General features: G+C 43.2%; 1 protein-coding gene across 2 annotated transcripts in view; it reads right to left on the minus strand.

Annotated features, from left to right (window-relative positions):
- LOC126458556 (chitin deacetylase 1) overlaps positions 1 to 16,110 on the minus strand; it is a 41,916-nt gene extending 25,806 nt beyond the window's left edge. The window contains exons 1-3 of one of the 2 annotated variants that reach the window (XM_050095679.1): positions 15,883 to 16,110; positions 6,391 to 6,529; positions 136 to 248 (exon numbers count right to left, since the gene is read on the minus strand). In XM_050095679.1, the coding sequence (XP_049951636.1) occupies positions 136 to 248; positions 6,391 to 6,529; positions 15,883 to 15,934 (304 nt within the window). In that variant the 5' untranslated portion in view covers positions 15,935 to 16,110. Of the gene's footprint in view, positions 1 to 135; positions 249 to 1,644; positions 1,776 to 6,390; positions 6,530 to 15,882 lie in introns of both variants that reach the window. The other variant, XM_050095678.1, reaches the window with a different exon arrangement.
- Positions 16,111 to 17,240: the final 1,130 nt, after the last annotated feature.

Genomic DNA, 17,240 nt, shown 5'->3' on the forward strand with positions numbered 1-17,240 from the left:
ATTTTTTTCATTTTCTACAATCCAAACCAAATACTTTTACTAGCTTTTCTCAGTCGGTCAATAGAAAGCGACCTTATTGGTGCACCTCTGCCGGACCGTCACCCCAACGGATGTTGGCATTTCCCAGAAACTTACTCTCGAGCTGGTTACAGTTCTGCACTTTACCCTTCCAATCGCAAGTTTGCTTTTCAACGTCGAAAGCCAATCCGGAGGGGCAACTGATTTGCTTTATACCAGACTTTGTGCACCTGATAAACAAAATAACAAAAAAGACCTTATTATTAAGTTAAAATGCGACGGCGCAAAATGCCACTGGATACGTCACCTATTTCTGACAGGGCCTACATATACGTTTTCGCTTTCATCGCATTAAATGTCACCTACTCACGTTTGATAATATCAGTCGTAATTGGGGACAAAGTTTCTCAGGTGAGAGGTCAACATTTTTTGTCCTTGTCCTATGATTAATTAAATGATCCATTAAGAGAAAGACGACTTAACTTGTGGAGAGTAACATTATTATCAGCGTGAACTTCAGCAAATGATTACTAAAGTATGCAGGGTATTTGGAAATTCCCGTTACAAACATTTAGAACTTTTAGAGGGCAGTGAGTACATGGTATTTTGAATAGGAGCCCATGTCCGGAAACGTACCGTTTCCGTGCTACAGCCGTTTGAAAACATGTATGCTAGGCTGGTATGCAACGGGGTAGTCATGGTTTGGGTTGGTTATGTCGGATCGGCTGCTGTCATTTGACATTATCCACCCTCACCTCTGGCCTGGTTCGAGCCTCATTGCGTGTCTGTGAGTGTTAGAGCATCGCGGTTGAGTATCTTTTTGCAGTAGTACTCCGATATGATCCTTCTGAATGGCAAAGCTCACGGTAACGGAGGAGAAGCTCGGCCGCCTTTGTCAAGATCATTCTCCACAAAGTCGGACTCCATCGCATACCCTTTTTGCCACAATTACGCAACGGCTTCGAGAAAGCGTATCCTCAGCGTTAACAGGCGTTACTGTGGTGCTCTGGGACACCGCACACTTGAACTGGAAGAGGCCATGGAGAATCACATTGAAGATAACCCGTCAACGAATAAACGATCACTTTTTTTAGACTATTAATAAGTGGAACTGTAAAACAAGTGATGTACTGTAATCAGTTACGTGCAAAAGTAGTCTCGTTACCAACATGTTTTCAAATGGTTGTGGCACGGAAACGTTACGTTTCCGGAAATGGGATCCAACTCAAAATATCATCTACTCACTCCCCTCTACAAGTCCTAGAAGTTTGTACCTGGAATGTCTTAATGTCGCGTTCCTGTGGTTGTACGTTTATATACCCATAGTCTTGAAACTACAGTTCTAGCCGTTTTCTTTGTAAATTGCTGCATTTCCTTCATAAGTCATTACATAACAGTGTGCAAACGACTGGCACGCCTTTTACTCGAAGGTCTTGTTGCATAAACGGCTCTACGACAGTTACAGTGTTTCATTATATGCACACGCCGAGTACCGTTTATGAAATCAAAAACCAGAATATCAACATCGCCCTTTAGAAGGCAGACGCCATATTCCTCAGAGTTGTAATTGGTGAGTATCTGTAGCATTTTGCGTCTCTGATTGACATACAGGTAAATCATACTTACTTTCTACCCTATCACAGTTTTTAACATTGGTTCTCCAATCACATGTTTGTCGCTCAATATCAAAAGCTAATCCGTTAGGGCACCTGACGGACGCCAGGCGCGTAATGCCGTTCTCTCCCGCTTGGTCGCACCTGGGAGCAGAACACAAGTTTCACTCACTTAGCGGGCGCTGCTCCTCGCCTCGCGACTTGCGCCTCGGCCACAACGGGACACCTGCGGGCAGTCAAGTTTTGCTCCGCCACGCGCTCCACATACATGCGCGGTACACTTTGTGTGACGAGGAACTTTCTTCCGTCACAAGACAAGAATCCCTTAGTTGGAATAACTCTTCGACTTTGAGAGTTACTTTTATATATATGTAAAACTGACGTGGTACACGCAAGAGCACTAGTAACACTTTTTTGGGAGTTCCTAGCCGCCGCATGTTGTCCCGTTGTGAACTGCGCTCGCCAACGGAAGCTTTGAGGATCGCTTTTGCCACGGAGTCACCACAAATTTCTCGGAGAATCAGGGCTACTTCGTGTCTATGGTGGTACCGACTCATTGATTCAGGAAATCAGGTATTCAATAGAATACTGTTAAAATGTAATAAATATGGGAGCATTCATTATAGTGGAGTTTTTGTATCTGAAAGGGACATGAGACTGTTAATTCACTTGCTGTCCGAGTGTCAGACCAGACTAACTTGAAATGAGGACCTTTCAGTTCTGGAGGGGAAGTCAAACCTCTCGTTAGTAAAATCCTATCAATTTAACATTTTGCCATACGGCAACAGCCCATGGCATATTGTGCCTCTCCCTTCAGATCCCTGACACAAGATGGTATACCCCGAATGCCTACCGTATCTGTGTGTCTTCCTCTTTCGGCAACCGTCACCAGGTCGTAATACAGGGTGACCCAAAAGTCCGTTAACATTTGAAAATTCAGTACTTCGCGGAATAATGCAGGAGAGAGGTAAAATCGACGCACGTGCTTGAGACGACATGGCTTTTTATTGAAACCAAAAAAAAAGTCCACAAAATGGTCAACAGGTGGCGCTTCATATGATATAAAAGCAATAATTATCATAACAATTGACTTTTAGCAAAGAGGACGTTCTTTATGACGAATGCTCAACATGTCGGCCGTCATTCATCAACGGTACCTGCAGTCGAAGGCAGTTTTGCAAACAGCACTAAAAAGCATGTCAGCAGGTATGGTGAGAAATTGCCGTCAGATGTTGTCTTTCGTCATCCCTAATGATGTCTGGCGCTCGCTGTTGACGTGCGACTTTAGGTAACCCCACAACAAATAGTCACACAAATTGAGGTCTGGGGACCTGGGAGGCCAAACATGGCGGACGTGGAGGCTCAGCACGCGAACGTCAGCAGACATTTTGCACAGATCTTTCACACGTGTAGCACTAAGAGGTGGAGCACCATCCTTCGTAAAAATCGTTCCTTTCAGCAGGTGTTTGTCAGTCAGCGTAGGGATGATCTGACTGTCTCTCTCACTACAACTCATTTTATACACGATTCTCATGGGTTGTCACTGATGTGTTGTTGACCAGCACCATCGGTTGACCAGTTTTTGCAATCGTTTTTGGTTTCAATAAAATCCCCAGTGTCCTTCTTGCAAGCGTGTTAACTTTTACCACTCTACCTATATTACTCCGTGAATTTGTGCGTTTTCAAATGTTAACGGACTTTCGGGTCACCCTCTACTTCTCTGTCTGGTTCTCTTTCTGGTACATTTATTCTAGCTGTTCGATTTTCTCACGGTACTTTCTAGTTTCGTAAGTCCTATCACTTAGCCCCAAACCGCGGCATGCTGTTGTGCCTTTCCATTCATATACCCGTATCTGTGTATCTTAATGGCCTATCGGTTGTCAGTGATTCCTGCTCAGAGACTGCTGACAGTGCAGGTAATGCGTCACTCGGACCGTCGGGAACAGATTACTGGGTGCTGGATTGAGATCTCGAGTTGCCTCGCGTCGTTCAGCGCTGTCACCACAAGACAGACTAAAGAGCCTTGTCTGGTGAAGAGGCAGAGTCAGCTGGGACATTGAATAGATCCTGTGGTGCTCAAGGAACAGTGTCGCTTATGTTTGTGGTCACGTGGTCAGTAGACGACCTGGTCAAAGGTCACAGGAAGCAGCAGCTCTCGAGAGCTCCAACTCTACAAACTCACGCAAGCACGTTGTGGGGAGCTGTCGCATATGAGAGCAGGACCGATACAGTAATTGTTGACATGAGGCTGAATGATCACCAGCATGTGACGAGAATGGTAAACCCTGTAGTCATATCTGTAGCGACCAGGATACCAAACGGAATATTCCAACAAGACAATGCAAGACTCAGTACAGTGCAGTTCTCAGTACAGAAGCTTTGAGAGTTGTTCGGATCTTTGACTCGCATTCCTAGCTCCTAGTCTATCCCCCATAGAGCGTGTCTGGGACGCGATGGGAAGACTATACTTTCGTAGTAGCCTCCAGGCAGCGGGTGGGGGGGGGGGGGGGGTTCATGAACTGACACAATATGGCAAAAATTTCGGTCAAGATTCCTGTTACGACAAGGATATCTCAACAAATTTTGATAGTTATTGAACTGGTGATCCATAGTGTAACATTTACCATTCTCGTCAATGTTTGCAGCTTCCCTCACTCTCTGGAAGAACTAGGAGTAAAGAGAAAAACTAGCCTTGTCAGGCACATGCAATGCACTTGTCATCGTACGTTTTCTACACTTCTGAAATCGATTACAGGAGCAAATTTTCAATCGTAGCTTGGAATACGATTCTTGACAAAGCTGTAAACATTGCAGTGGCTGGACTTTCTACAAGTAATGCCCCACTTTATGTAGGAGCAAGACGACCAGAGTTTTTCTCTGCAGTTTTGTGGAGCAGACTTCTCCCTTTGTTTCTTTTGCTACCGGGGAAGGGAAAGTCGCATTCTTTGTTAACGTTTCCCTGTTGCGCAACTTAATGCCGCTACGTGCATTCCACACAGGCTGCAGGCTGCTATAACCCCCGACATTTCGTTTGAGGTTTGTCCGTATCGGCCGCTGTCAAGATTTCGCCATATTTTACACCGTAATTAGTTATATTGGCGTTGTAACTAAATACGACTATTGGGGCTGTATAAAGCGCTACTTTTTTCATACCAAGATCGATGTGGAAGCCATCGCGATCTCAGCTTTACTGGCAATAAGGCTTCCTTGATTGTATTCTTGTTTGACGTGTATATGACAACCGAAAGAAAATCAAGTCAGTCTGATGAAGGACACTGAAAACTAAATCAGTCATTCACATATTTTATCTACTGTAAGACTATCTTGTGGTTGCGATAATAATGCGATTATGCTCTGTATTGTGGCTGTCATTCGATAAATAATGCCACATTTTTACAGGCGTTAATGAATATTAGAACATCCCCTTTTAGGAGCTTCAAATCTCTGGTTTATTTTGTACATCTGCGTAGTTTTCAACAATTTCGAAAACTGGCAGAGCAAAGTGATGTCAACGTGAGGCACTCATTGCTGTAATTGAATTCTTGTTTACGAAAAAAGAAGCCGTGGTGAACAAACATAAACGTTTGTGTGCAGTGTGTGCCTGATGCACAATTGATAGGAATACTGTTGGTCGGTGGGTAAAGAGAGTTAAAGTGCCAGGAATTGTAGACACTCAGCTCCATGATCGGCCACATTCTGGACGTCCACCACGGCTTCTGCCCCCGAAGTGTTGAATCGCTGGATGGCATTATTAGTGCAGGCAACTGACTCTATAACTATCGGTAAGCATTGGAAGTACGTATGCAATGACTGGATACTCAAAGGTGTGTTCAAGGTGGGTGTCACGAATGCTCACGACCCATCACAAGATTCAAAGAGAAGCTATTTCATCTTTACTGTTGGAGCAGTTCATAGCCAATGAAGATGCCCTTCTGTCACGGATCGATACATGTGACGAAATCTGGGTGCATCACTTTAAGCTTTTACCAACGGGGAATAAGTGCTCTTATTGAACGCTAGCGTAAAGCCATTGAATGTAGAACCTATGTAGAAAAACAGTGCATGTAAAAGGAATATTGACTGATATTTCCTTTAATTCTAATTCTTACGAACAAATATGTTCCGAGAAAATTGTGAGGCATTATTTACTGAACGATTTTTGTATGTAGTGCTAAGATGGAACATTTTCATGGTTTGTACGTACTAACAGGTCGAGAAATTTGTGGTAACCGCCATAACACAAATATTTTTGGGAAAAGCAAGAGACATCTTCATAGACAAACAAACGAAGAAGTATCGCAGATGTGGCACTCCGTTTGGATTTTGTACCAATGTGAGAGAAAGAGAAAAACAGATTTACACTTTTTACACACTTTAAAAGAAACATACTAAAGTTAACACATTTGCTGTAATTTTTAGCAGGATGGTATATGATAACGAGATATTTTATAATACTACATTCTCTATAAACAGACAGAATTATCTGTTTTTTTCATTAATTGTCTTTTCGTACTAGGTACCACATTACTAGTAAATTACACAGATGAAGCTCCGAACATACTAATACGTAATCGACACTATTCTATCTATTTGAGCTGTTTATGTGACGACTTTTTTCTTGTAAATAATAAAGCTCTCGATTACTCGATTTTTATGTGCAAATTGCTTAAAAATTGAAACGTGCAGCAGCGCTATGCTTTCCACGGCCAGAATCACTCATCGTACAGGTAGTAAGTAATAGCTTAGCCGCCGCCTCTACCTGACGACGTCTCTGCAGTCTCCGTCAGTGCTAAGGCGGAAATACTCGTCGGGTGGCCTCTGGTCGCACAGCTCGTCGATGGACTGGTCGTCGGCTTCAGCGCCGTCATCCTGTCGACGTACTCTCGTCAGTGCAGTAGCTGTAACACAGAGAGGAACACACCGTCAGGGAAAACTGTATAGTTAGAGACACGAGCGTTTTCTTGCAGTCATTGATACCTTTGGTCAACGAAGTGTCTAACATTTTCTTTACGTGGGGTACCAAAGCTACACATTTTCAAAACTACATTCCATCTCGGCTGTTTTCAACATAAATTCATTTTATTACATCTTGCACGATTGGAAGCTTTCGGTCTTATAGGCCGTTTTTGAGCGCAGTAAGTGTCGATGTGATGCACAGTGACCCGGTTATTAATGGGTGATATAGTTGATCAGAAAGTGAGCAAATAACGTGCAAACGTCAGAATTGAAACTGAAAGCATTGTGAGTGCAGCAATAGACATCTTCACAGCTAATTCCACACTATGGGATACTAAATCTGCTCGCTTTCGTTGTCGCACACCACCACTAACAACCACCATGAAATTTGCAACCACAATGTATGTGGCCAGCAAGAGTACTGTGAAAGGAGGAACACATTCTTATTTCTTCATTTCCAGTCTATGATCGCAATTGCATCCTCACACTTAATTTTATTTCTGACAGCATCTGTCTGGAGAGCGGCCTTGTACGGAAGTGAAAGGTGGACGATAAACAGTTCAGAGAAGAATAGAGTTGAAGCATTTGAAATGCGGTGCTATAAAAGAATGCTGAAGATTAGATGAGTAGATTGAATAATTTATGATGAGGTACTGAAACGAATTGGAGAAAAAAGAAATTTATGGTACAACTTGACTAAAAGAACGGATTGGTGGATAGCACACTTCCTGATGCATCATTGAATTATCTGCTCGGTAACGAAGGGAAGTGTGGGGTAAAAATTGTAATGGGAGACAGGCGTTCAGGCGAATTCAGGTTGAAAAGACTTGCTCAGAATCGACTAGACTGGAGAGCTTGATCGATCCAGTCTTTGAACTGAAGATCGTAACAACAATCCATTTTATAGTCTTTTTGGCTCTGCCCGAGGACAATATTTTGTGGCTATAGTCTGGAAGTAAAGAAAGAAATTCCTGTATTTCCTGAACTACTATGTCTACAAATATGATTAAGAATACATTTTACTACTTATCATCATCGGAGCGTTTGTGGGGAGTCAGAGAGAGATGTCTGTATTGTACGGAGCGGCTAAACCGATGGATGATGGTTTGTGACATCATAGTGAACGTTCTGTGTCCTTACAATGATAAGTGTAATGACGATCAGGTGCGGCGTGCATGCGAGTATGTGCATCATGTATTCCTCATCACAGTGTGTATAATGATTCCATCATGGGAACCTGTTCCTAAGGAGTATTCAAATTCAAATTGGCGGGTCTCTGGTGTATGTGTCCATAGAGAATAATTCCATGGTTTTCAGTTGTAGCACAGTTTTTGGAAGGAAAAACCCTTTGCTTCAATCACAGTAAGTGAAGAGCGATACGGACTGTTTATTCAGTGTAGGTAAAAGAGAGGTGTATGATAACGTTTAACGACTTGTCGACATCGAGGTTGACAGAGGAGCTGTTCATTTGGAGAAAGACTCTGATGAGAAAGGAAGAGTAGCAGTATTCCCGTACTCGTCTCAAATGATTTAGGGGAATCACGAAAAAAAGTCTGTTTGACTCGACTGGGATTTGTTTACGAGTTCTGTGTGAGTGCCTGAATCTTTAGAACGGAATGGTCATTTTTATTTCTGATGTTATTTCTCTGGGATGAGGCTAGATCTGCTTTAGTGAGTAATATCAGTTCGGCTTTTGGTGTTGGCGTCAATATCAAGTAGCGCTTTTCTAGAGTCACAGGATCACGATTTACCAAAATCACGATAACAGCCTGAATCAAAATGAACATGTGAAGTAAAACTGTTTTGTACTTAGCTGCACTCCCCAGAAATCGCGTGTAAATATAAGTGAACAACATCTTTCCAGTAATTCTCGTTTCTAATCTGGGGTGTATTTTAGAATATGGCTTGAGACTTACTGCCTTTGAGTCGACGGGATATATTGTAAATCAAATGGAAAAATAATCTTCCTGGTTCTAGATTCAGACTACTGATGTATGAAAGTGCCTACCCAAAAATCTGCTATCCTAATTATAACGAGTAAGTTAAAAGAGAATTTATCACAAATTTTACGAGGAAAGAATGAGTCAAGAAGATAACAACAGCATATTTAACTAAGAACGAAAAATCGCAGTTTCTATACGGAACGCTTTCGCTCTTCCTCTTTAGTTTATTCTGAGTTTAGAGTTCAATATCAATCAAGATAGTTATACTCCTTCACTGAGCCATTTCTACCTTATCCTTGAGGGAAGGTGATTAATGTGCGACATAAGTTTGCAGAAATGGAAATAATGTTAACTGAGTGCTTCTGGATGGAGTTAATGGGAGAGGCGAAACGTGGAGCCACTCCAGAAACCACTTTTATGTGGTCATCAGTCATCTGACTGTTTCGATGCGGACTGTCACTTGTTCCTCTCCTGCGTCAAACTCTTCATCTCAGGTAAGCACTTACATACAGTGCCCTGAATTATTTATTGGTTATATTTCAATCTCTGTCTTCTCCTACAGTTTACCTGCTACAGCTCCCTCTAGCACCGTGGAAGTTATTCCTTGGTGTCTTAACACATAACCTATCATCCTGTCCCTTTTTCTTGTCAGTGTTTTCCACGTGTTCCCATCTTCGCCGGTTCTGCAGAGAACCTCCTCATTTTTTATCTTATCACCCGTCTGACTGCTAAAACATCTTAAGGCTCCTGCGATGGTGCTCAGCGATATTCAGTGCAAATTTTCAGGAACAGTTCCGACCCTAACACCTTACCGGCTGCTGTATTCAGTTGTGGTAGCATTCATACTGACTCGAGAATGTCATATCTCCACCCTAAGCAACGGTGATTAACGGTTTCAAATTTTCATTAAAATCTTCAGAAAAGAAAATCCTGCAAATCCTAATCAATGGATCTACTAACTGCATTACAATAATACACATCTTATTTTCCAGATACAGAACTTCATCAATTTCTTTCACTGCAAGACACTGCAAAACAAAATTTATACATATGTGTTTCAAAATGGACATAACTTTATTCTGTTATGCAACGGAAACCAGGCTGCAACTTCTATGTTGTCTTCAGAGTATACCTCAGGTGTTCCTTATTTGTCACAATCATTGAGAGCCGCAACGCAAGGTTCTTTCCTTGCAACAAGATTGCAGAACGATTATCTACTGTGATAAGTAGGGCAGTTTTCATTATTCATCCTCCACTAGCTTGGTCGTTGGACGACCAGAGCCTTAACTACACGCGAATTACTATCAGAAATGGATGTTCACCACTAGTTCTTAATAAGTTGTTGCGGATCTTTAAGGCATTTCGCAACATGCCATGTATAATACCGAGATAATGTCTGTGAGGGCAGCGTTTACCGCAATTGCGATTGCATTGTTCCACAGTGGTAAAGAGCACGAAGTGTATTAAAATTTAGTTACCATGCCGGATTGGAGAAATCTTTAATTAGTCCGCTGTGAAGACCTTTAAGCTAGAATTAGTTTGACAAAACTGTTTTAAATGGATTGTGAAAAGTTTCTGTGAGGTATATTTGGAAAACTTCGTTGACTGATAGTAAACAGTCCAAATAATTCATTATTAACTGAAAGGGATCAGAGTTCAAACGTGATTGATGGACAGAAATTACAATTTCTCCCATGACTCTCCAGTGTAGTAAAATGGTTCAAATGGCTCTGAGCACTATGCGACTTAACTTCTGAGGTCATCATTCGCCTAGAACTTAGAACTACTTAAACCTAACTAACCTAAGGACATCACACACATCCATGCCCGAGGCAGGATTCGAACCTGCGACCGTAGCAGTCGCGCGGTTCCGGACTGCGCGCCTAGAACCGCTAGACCACCGAGGCCGGCTTTTACCAACTCGTCTCCCTGCGTGTTTACATAAGTTATTTCAGGCAGGTGCTGGATGCTTACTGTGGTGTCACCGCCAGACACCACACTTGCTAGGTGGTAGCCTTTAAAACGGCCGCGGTCCGTTAGTATACGTCGGACCCGCGTGTCGCTACTATCAGTGATGGCAGACCGAGCGCAGCCACACGGCAGGTCTAGAGAGACTTCCTAGCACTCGCCCCAGTTGTACAACCGACTTTGCTAGCGATGGTTCACTGACAAAATACGCTCTCATTTGCCGAGACGATAGTTTAACATAGCCTTCAGCTACGTCATTTGCTACGACCTAGCAAGGCGCCATTATCAGTTACTATTGATATTGTGAATCATGTACCGTCCAGACCGACGTTCACCATTAACGGATTAAAGTTAAGTATTCCACCAGCTACGTCCGTTTTTCTAAATTCTAATTTCCTGGTCCTGTTTCAGACTTCACGCCAGCCTGCGTGAGCTAAAACGCGTGCCTTTCGGCCTCCTCTAGTAACGCGGTGTTGGTTCTCCTGCCAACCAAAACACTTACTACAGTAAAACTCAGCCAGTCCCTTTCCACATTGTAATCAATTGAGCTAGTCCTCTGTCTCTGATCTCCTATGATGTTACGGGACGTCACACTCTTGTTTCCCATTCTTATCTTTCGGGAAACAGCATGTTACGGACGTGTAAGTCTCACGATGTTTAAGATGAGTGACAAGTCGTGAAATAATAATACTCTCTCAAGTGAATTTACTTCAGTAGGGAGTAAAAGTCCTGCAAAGATGTGAAGCCATTTCACATGATTTCACGAGCTGTTGCACGTAAGTGTAAACAAGTGACACAAATAATATACTTTAAATATTTATCAGTCAGTTGGTAGGTTGGTTGGTTGGTTGGTTGGTTAGGGGGTGGGGGGGACCGAACAGGAAGGTCATCGTGCCCATCGGATAAGCGAAGGATGGGTAAGGAAGTCGGTCGTGCCCTTTCAAAGGAACCATCCCGGCATTTGCCTGAAGCGATTTAGGGAAATCACAGGAAACGTAATCAGGCCAGCTGGACGCGGGTTTAAACCATCGTCCTCCCGAATACGAGTCCAGCATGCTAGCCTCTGCGCTACCTCGCTCGGTATCGATGAGTTCTTTTTATGACAGCGAGAAGACTGAGCTACTGCCTCGGACAAAAATTTCTTGAGCGTAAGGTGACTGAGCCCGTGGAGACTTTAACGCAGGAACAGAAGACGAACTTTTATTTAGAGGGCTGGGAACATGTAGTTCCAATTCTATTCATCAGGATTGATAATTTTATGATTGCTGCTAGTAAATATTACGATGATTTGATGTTAGCTCCTTTTCCATATGTCGGGCAGTAGCTCTTTTAGAGTCCTAGTGGTGCCCGCTACGCAGAAGCCTGTTCGGCAGCAAAAAAACGACTAAAGTGATGTCCGCCATGTGACTGCCGGCACAGAAATCGAGGACAAGAGGACTAGAAAGCCAGAAACGAGACCTTGTAAATGTAGCCTGTCCTCGAAAGACCGGAAGCTCGTCTACTGGTTAAAGCCGTTAGCGGCGGCACCAAAAAAACTCTCTGTGAACTGATAACGTAAGAGATGGGGCAAATTTGGCGTTAGTATTATGTAGATAATTGATAAAGAAATTCTGAAGTGAGAATACTGGAGTAGGGTTCGACTTGAAAACACATTAAACAATGAAAGAAACTTTATGCCTAGAGGAAAAGATGCCTTTTATTTACTGGTGAACTGCAGTTTCCTCCTGGAAATTGTGATTTGAATATACACTAAAAATCAGAACTGGCCAGTTGAATTGAAATTCGTTCTGGTTAACGTAATTTCATCCGGAGAAGGTGTTTTGAATAATGTTAGGAATGATTCTTTCGTGCTTCTTTGTCAAATCCGACAAAGCGCTACTTAGTTGTGGACAAAAGAAAACGAGTGCGCCGGCCGAAGTGGCCGTGCGGTTAAAGGCGCTGCAGTCTGGAACCGCAAGACCGCTCCGGTCACAGGTTCGAATCCTGCCTCGGGCATGGATGTTTGTGATGTCCTTAGGTTAGTTAGGTTTAACTAGTTCTAAGTTCTAGGGAACTAATGACCTCAGCAGTTGAGTCCCATAGTGCTCAGAGCCAGCCAAAACGAGTGCTTTAACGTCTCGTCGAAGTTATAAAAGGTGGACCGAGAAGTTGGTCAGAGAAGAACGGATAGAAGAAAACAGTTTCCTTCTTCTACAGGGAACATACCAGCATTCGCTATAAGTCGTTTACCGAATCAATGGGAAACTGTTGAGTTTTTCCTGATGGGAATTTGAAGCCAGAGTCTAATGTCTTCATCCCCGCTCCAAGCAACTGTCTGGCCGTGAACGGAACTTAGTACTAAATAAAATTTGGACAAGGCGTCGGATTCATTCGGCTGGGATGCACTAGATGCTATACATTGACGTACTTTTCTTGTATTAAGAGAATGACTGGATTACAGGGATGCAAGACAGATGGAATATGGAAGTTAGAATTTTGGAAGACCTCTAACTATTTATGCTACCGAAATTTTATTTCCGCTGTCTATAGTCCTTTCCAACTTTGGCTGATCGTTCGCAGTTTGTTCATGTTTAACAAATGGGTATTCCAGAATGCGAGCTATTAGTGTGCCGTATTGTGAGGAACGTGTCAGCGTAGCCGTGAACTTGGTTTCTCATCATCGACGAGACATTAAACATTAATCTTCCTTCCTTTTTCATTGTCAAGAACTGTGCAGTTTCCAAAAGGCACACTCGACCTGTTTAAATGGGAACAAACAACTGGTGTACCGCATGCGCCGTCACTTTCGCTAGTACCTCACGAGGCTTGCACGCTTTAACTGCCCGGCACCCCTTTCTCTTTCATCTTAGAAATCGTGCTGACTGCATAATGGAAACGCCTACCAGCTGGAAGAAGGGGGAAAGGGGGGGGAGGGGCGCATACGCTCTTGGTGGGGGTGACCTCGATAGCGGAGCTAGCAGCCAGATTTCTCTGCTGTTGTTTTTCTCCTCCTTTGAGTTTCCTTTCCTACACACACACACACACTGAGTCAAACGGAGGTACACGGGAGGAATGGAGTCTGCTCAAGGTAAACCGCTGGAAGAGATGTGTAAAAAGGAATGAGAGAACGGAACCGCCGGCGGAGCCTTGCGTCGGTCAAGAAGGACGACTAACGGAATACTCTGCAGCAGTCTCGGCTCCTGTCGCAACATTTCGCTGCGGGATCACCCCTGCCACGATCTCGCTCTTCTCCTCTCGCGCCTTTCTAGTTGCGCTACGGATGAGCGCTCCTTGTGGTGTAGCCTAAATTGACATTTGTCTTTAGGTTTTGCTTCCCATCCGCAACCGCCGAGAAAGTGGTTGTCACCGTCAGTGGGGAACCTACACAAAACACAGCTGTTCCGAGCTTAATTCTCATGTTGTTTCTCTAAATCACGTCAGGTGAATCTTATCTTCAAGACAACGGTCGATTTGCTCCCAGACCCTCAACAACTACGTTAATACACCGCCTATAAAGACTTTGATGTAGATCAGATGTTACGCTTATGACTTTTCTGAGGCTCTTTCTTCCTTGTTTATCGATTAACTAATCGAGATGTTTAAACAGATAACAGTTCATACTCAAAAGTGGTAATGCTAATAACTGTCATCTATGCTCAATATTTCTTCCTTATGTGTTCGGAAAATGGCAGCTCTAGAAAAGACTGAATTCCAGTATTTGCATTGGTAGTTCTTGTTTGCGGCAAAGGAAACAGAAGTCTAGTACTATGTATGTTGTGAAAGAGTATGTCAAAGATATATCGTTTGTCTGTTTGCATTCCAAAGATCGAGTACCTCTAACTGCATCTCTCGCAGCAACTGATGAAAATGTCTCAAGCATAGCAGCCGTTGGAAAACATCCAAAGACGTCAACAGCAAACGGAAATCACATACACGTCCTTGATTCGAATCCGTGAGGCTTCTGTCGCCTTTTTATTAGCCTAGCTAGTGCTGCTTGCTACACTAGACTGTGAGTGGGTTCTCTTTTGGTCATATGCACCCATTTTGCTTGTTCTCCCACTCTCACATTACTTACAGAGAACTTCTCAAACTTGACATTCTTCACTGTTGTTGTAGACACGAACAGAATTTTAGAATATAACTACAAAATATAAATTTTACCCACTGAAAACGTCTGTCAATTTTTATTTCGAAATTAGAAGCTAAACTGTAGATAAGTGGGATGTGCAAGACGGGAAGTTAAAATACCAAACTTTACCGCAACCAGTCAAGGAGACGAGAGCCTTTATGTTTTTATTGTGGATCTTTGCTCGAGCTTTTTTCCTAGTTTAGAACGCTGGGTGCAGTTGTTAAGCAGTGCTGCAGCTGTGCAACGTGGCAAATGACGCCAGCAGGGATACGCAGGCAGTCGTTTCTCTCCAGAGAAATCTGTGCTCCGCCAGGAAGGAAACTTAACGTTTCTCGTCTGGCACTTGCCGCAGCTAGAACAAGGTCCAGCGGTGTGTGTTCCCTTTAAAGTAGACTTGTTGCGGATTCGTAGCTGCGAAAATGGCCTTTGAAATATGGTGCACATATGTTTACATGATTTAATTTTATCCAATGAAGTTGGTAGCGGGGCCACAAGTGTGTTACTTGCGTGTAGTACTGATGAAAAGTCCGCTTTCACTCACATCTCGTGAATTTACTGAAGGTGCACGGTGCAGCCTGAATCGAGGGAGCTCATCTTCAGGTGGTTCACATATTTACGAACGTTTATACGAGCTGGTATTTCGTTGTCAACATCACGACAGGTCTATTCACATCCATAAACAAAAATCATTGCATCCTGATCAGTCTTCGTAGCATTTTTACGGAAATAAATAATGATGATTAATCGTTTTTCTATTATTAGGAGTCAGAGTTACGTAGAATTGTCTAAATGATAAAACCAGCAAGTGTTGCTTTATTTCCTTCTGGACGCTGCTGCCATTTTGGCTCTGTAACCGTTCGTTTTCAAGTGGTTTATTATTATCCTTTGGAAGTTTGCATATGTTAATTTTATCCAGTGGAGTCGGTACCAGAACCGCAGTCTCGAAAGGATAATAATGGATCACTTGAAATTGGTTTCAGAGCTGAAATTGCAGTAGTGTGCAAAAGGAAATAAAACAACAGTCAGATGGTACAAGCGTTAGTATTTAGACAAATAATGATGATGACGTTTTCACTGTAACACATTCGTCCTGTGCTTGTAACTGCCTATGAATTACTATCTTTTTTTTTTTTTTAAAAAAAAACTTCATTTAAATTTTAAGAAACCGCTAGTTAATAATTTTCGCACCATCTTGGATATTGTTTCGCGACGTATTTGGGAACGCCTGTGTTGTTAAGCTAGAGCGGCAGCTGGCGCCCTGCGCAAGCCAACTCACCTGCGCCGACGAGGAGCAGCAGAGCCAGCCACGAAGTCGTAGTCCTGGCCATCCTCGGTCGCACTGAGACGGACTCTCTGCGCGAAGGAGCTTGCAGGCGTCCCTTTTTATTTTATATAGCGGTGGCGGCGGCGCGCATGCGCACTGGACCGCTTCACTTTCACCGGTGCTGGCGTCTGGCGTCTGGGGGGAGCGGCGTGCTCCGGCTGCTGGCGCGGTCTGTCGGCTGGCGGTCTCCACTGGCGGCGGGCACTCACTGTGGGCGCCGCGCCGCCTTTGCCGGCCCTTATATTGACCGCCGCTCTGACGTCACAACCAGGGGTGCCACACCCCTGTCGAGGGCCTTGCACTCTCACGAATATGACTCGTTTCCCGCCTACGTACGCCGGCCTGTCCTTCTGATTTTATTTTTCCCATTGTTTTTTGTTCTTAACCTCGTTTACGAACACGATATGCAGACTGCAATTGCTTCTTTCCAAAACATGTTCATTTTAGTTTTGCAGATCGATAACTTCCTTCTCCTTTCAATTTTTCACATTTTTTTTCACAAAGGATGGGGCCCATCCACGCCCACTCCAACGTGGTGACCAAACCAAAAGTTCTACTGTCACCTCCGTATAACATGTTAGTTTTTGAATCAGGAGTCACAGGATGCGGGCTGTGATATGTTATCCATGCGTCTCGGTAAGATTACTCATTAACATGGTCCATCAGGAGGTATAAAGTGGACTACCTTTGCTTACTATTTAAGGACCACTGCCTTCAACCTGAACTTTAAACTTTTTTCCCAAAATTTTGTGGTGTCTCAACAGCTGTTGTTCCTCGCACATGTTCAATAGCCTTGGAATTCTAACTCTGGCATCCCTGTTGATATATTCCTCACGGAATTTGTGGTTAACAATAAGGGTTCATTCAAAACGCACAACCGCATTCACATAGTGAAAACTAAACATAACGATTTGCACCTCAATTACGCTTTTTAACCATTAGACAGAGAGATTAGATAAGATAAACTCTTTGCCAAGATCACTAACAATAAATTCTCGATAACTGTTTTCGGTATTCAATGTTACCATCTTCATATTTCGACGGAAAGGTTATTGCATATTTCTTAAAATAGCAGTAAAAGTGTCCTTTCTCGTGAATTGGCAGGCACGTAACAGACTAGAAGACTGGTGTATCAGAATGTCAAACTTAAAAAACAACTGTATACATGTTTTTCACCCCAAACCTCTGTCTCTGTGTCACTCACAACAAAGCACATTATTACAGCCTGAACACCGCTAGAGTCTATTGTGACACAAGACGAATGTATGTGGTAAAAAAAAAAAAACCTGTATACGGTTGTTTTAATTTTG

This window comes from Schistocerca serialis, chromosome 2 (genome assembly GCF_023864345.2).
Source record: "Schistocerca serialis cubense isolate TAMUIC-IGC-003099 chromosome 2, iqSchSeri2.2, whole genome shotgun sequence".
Lineage (NCBI taxonomy): Eukaryota > Metazoa > Arthropoda > Insecta > Orthoptera > Acrididae > Schistocerca > Schistocerca serialis.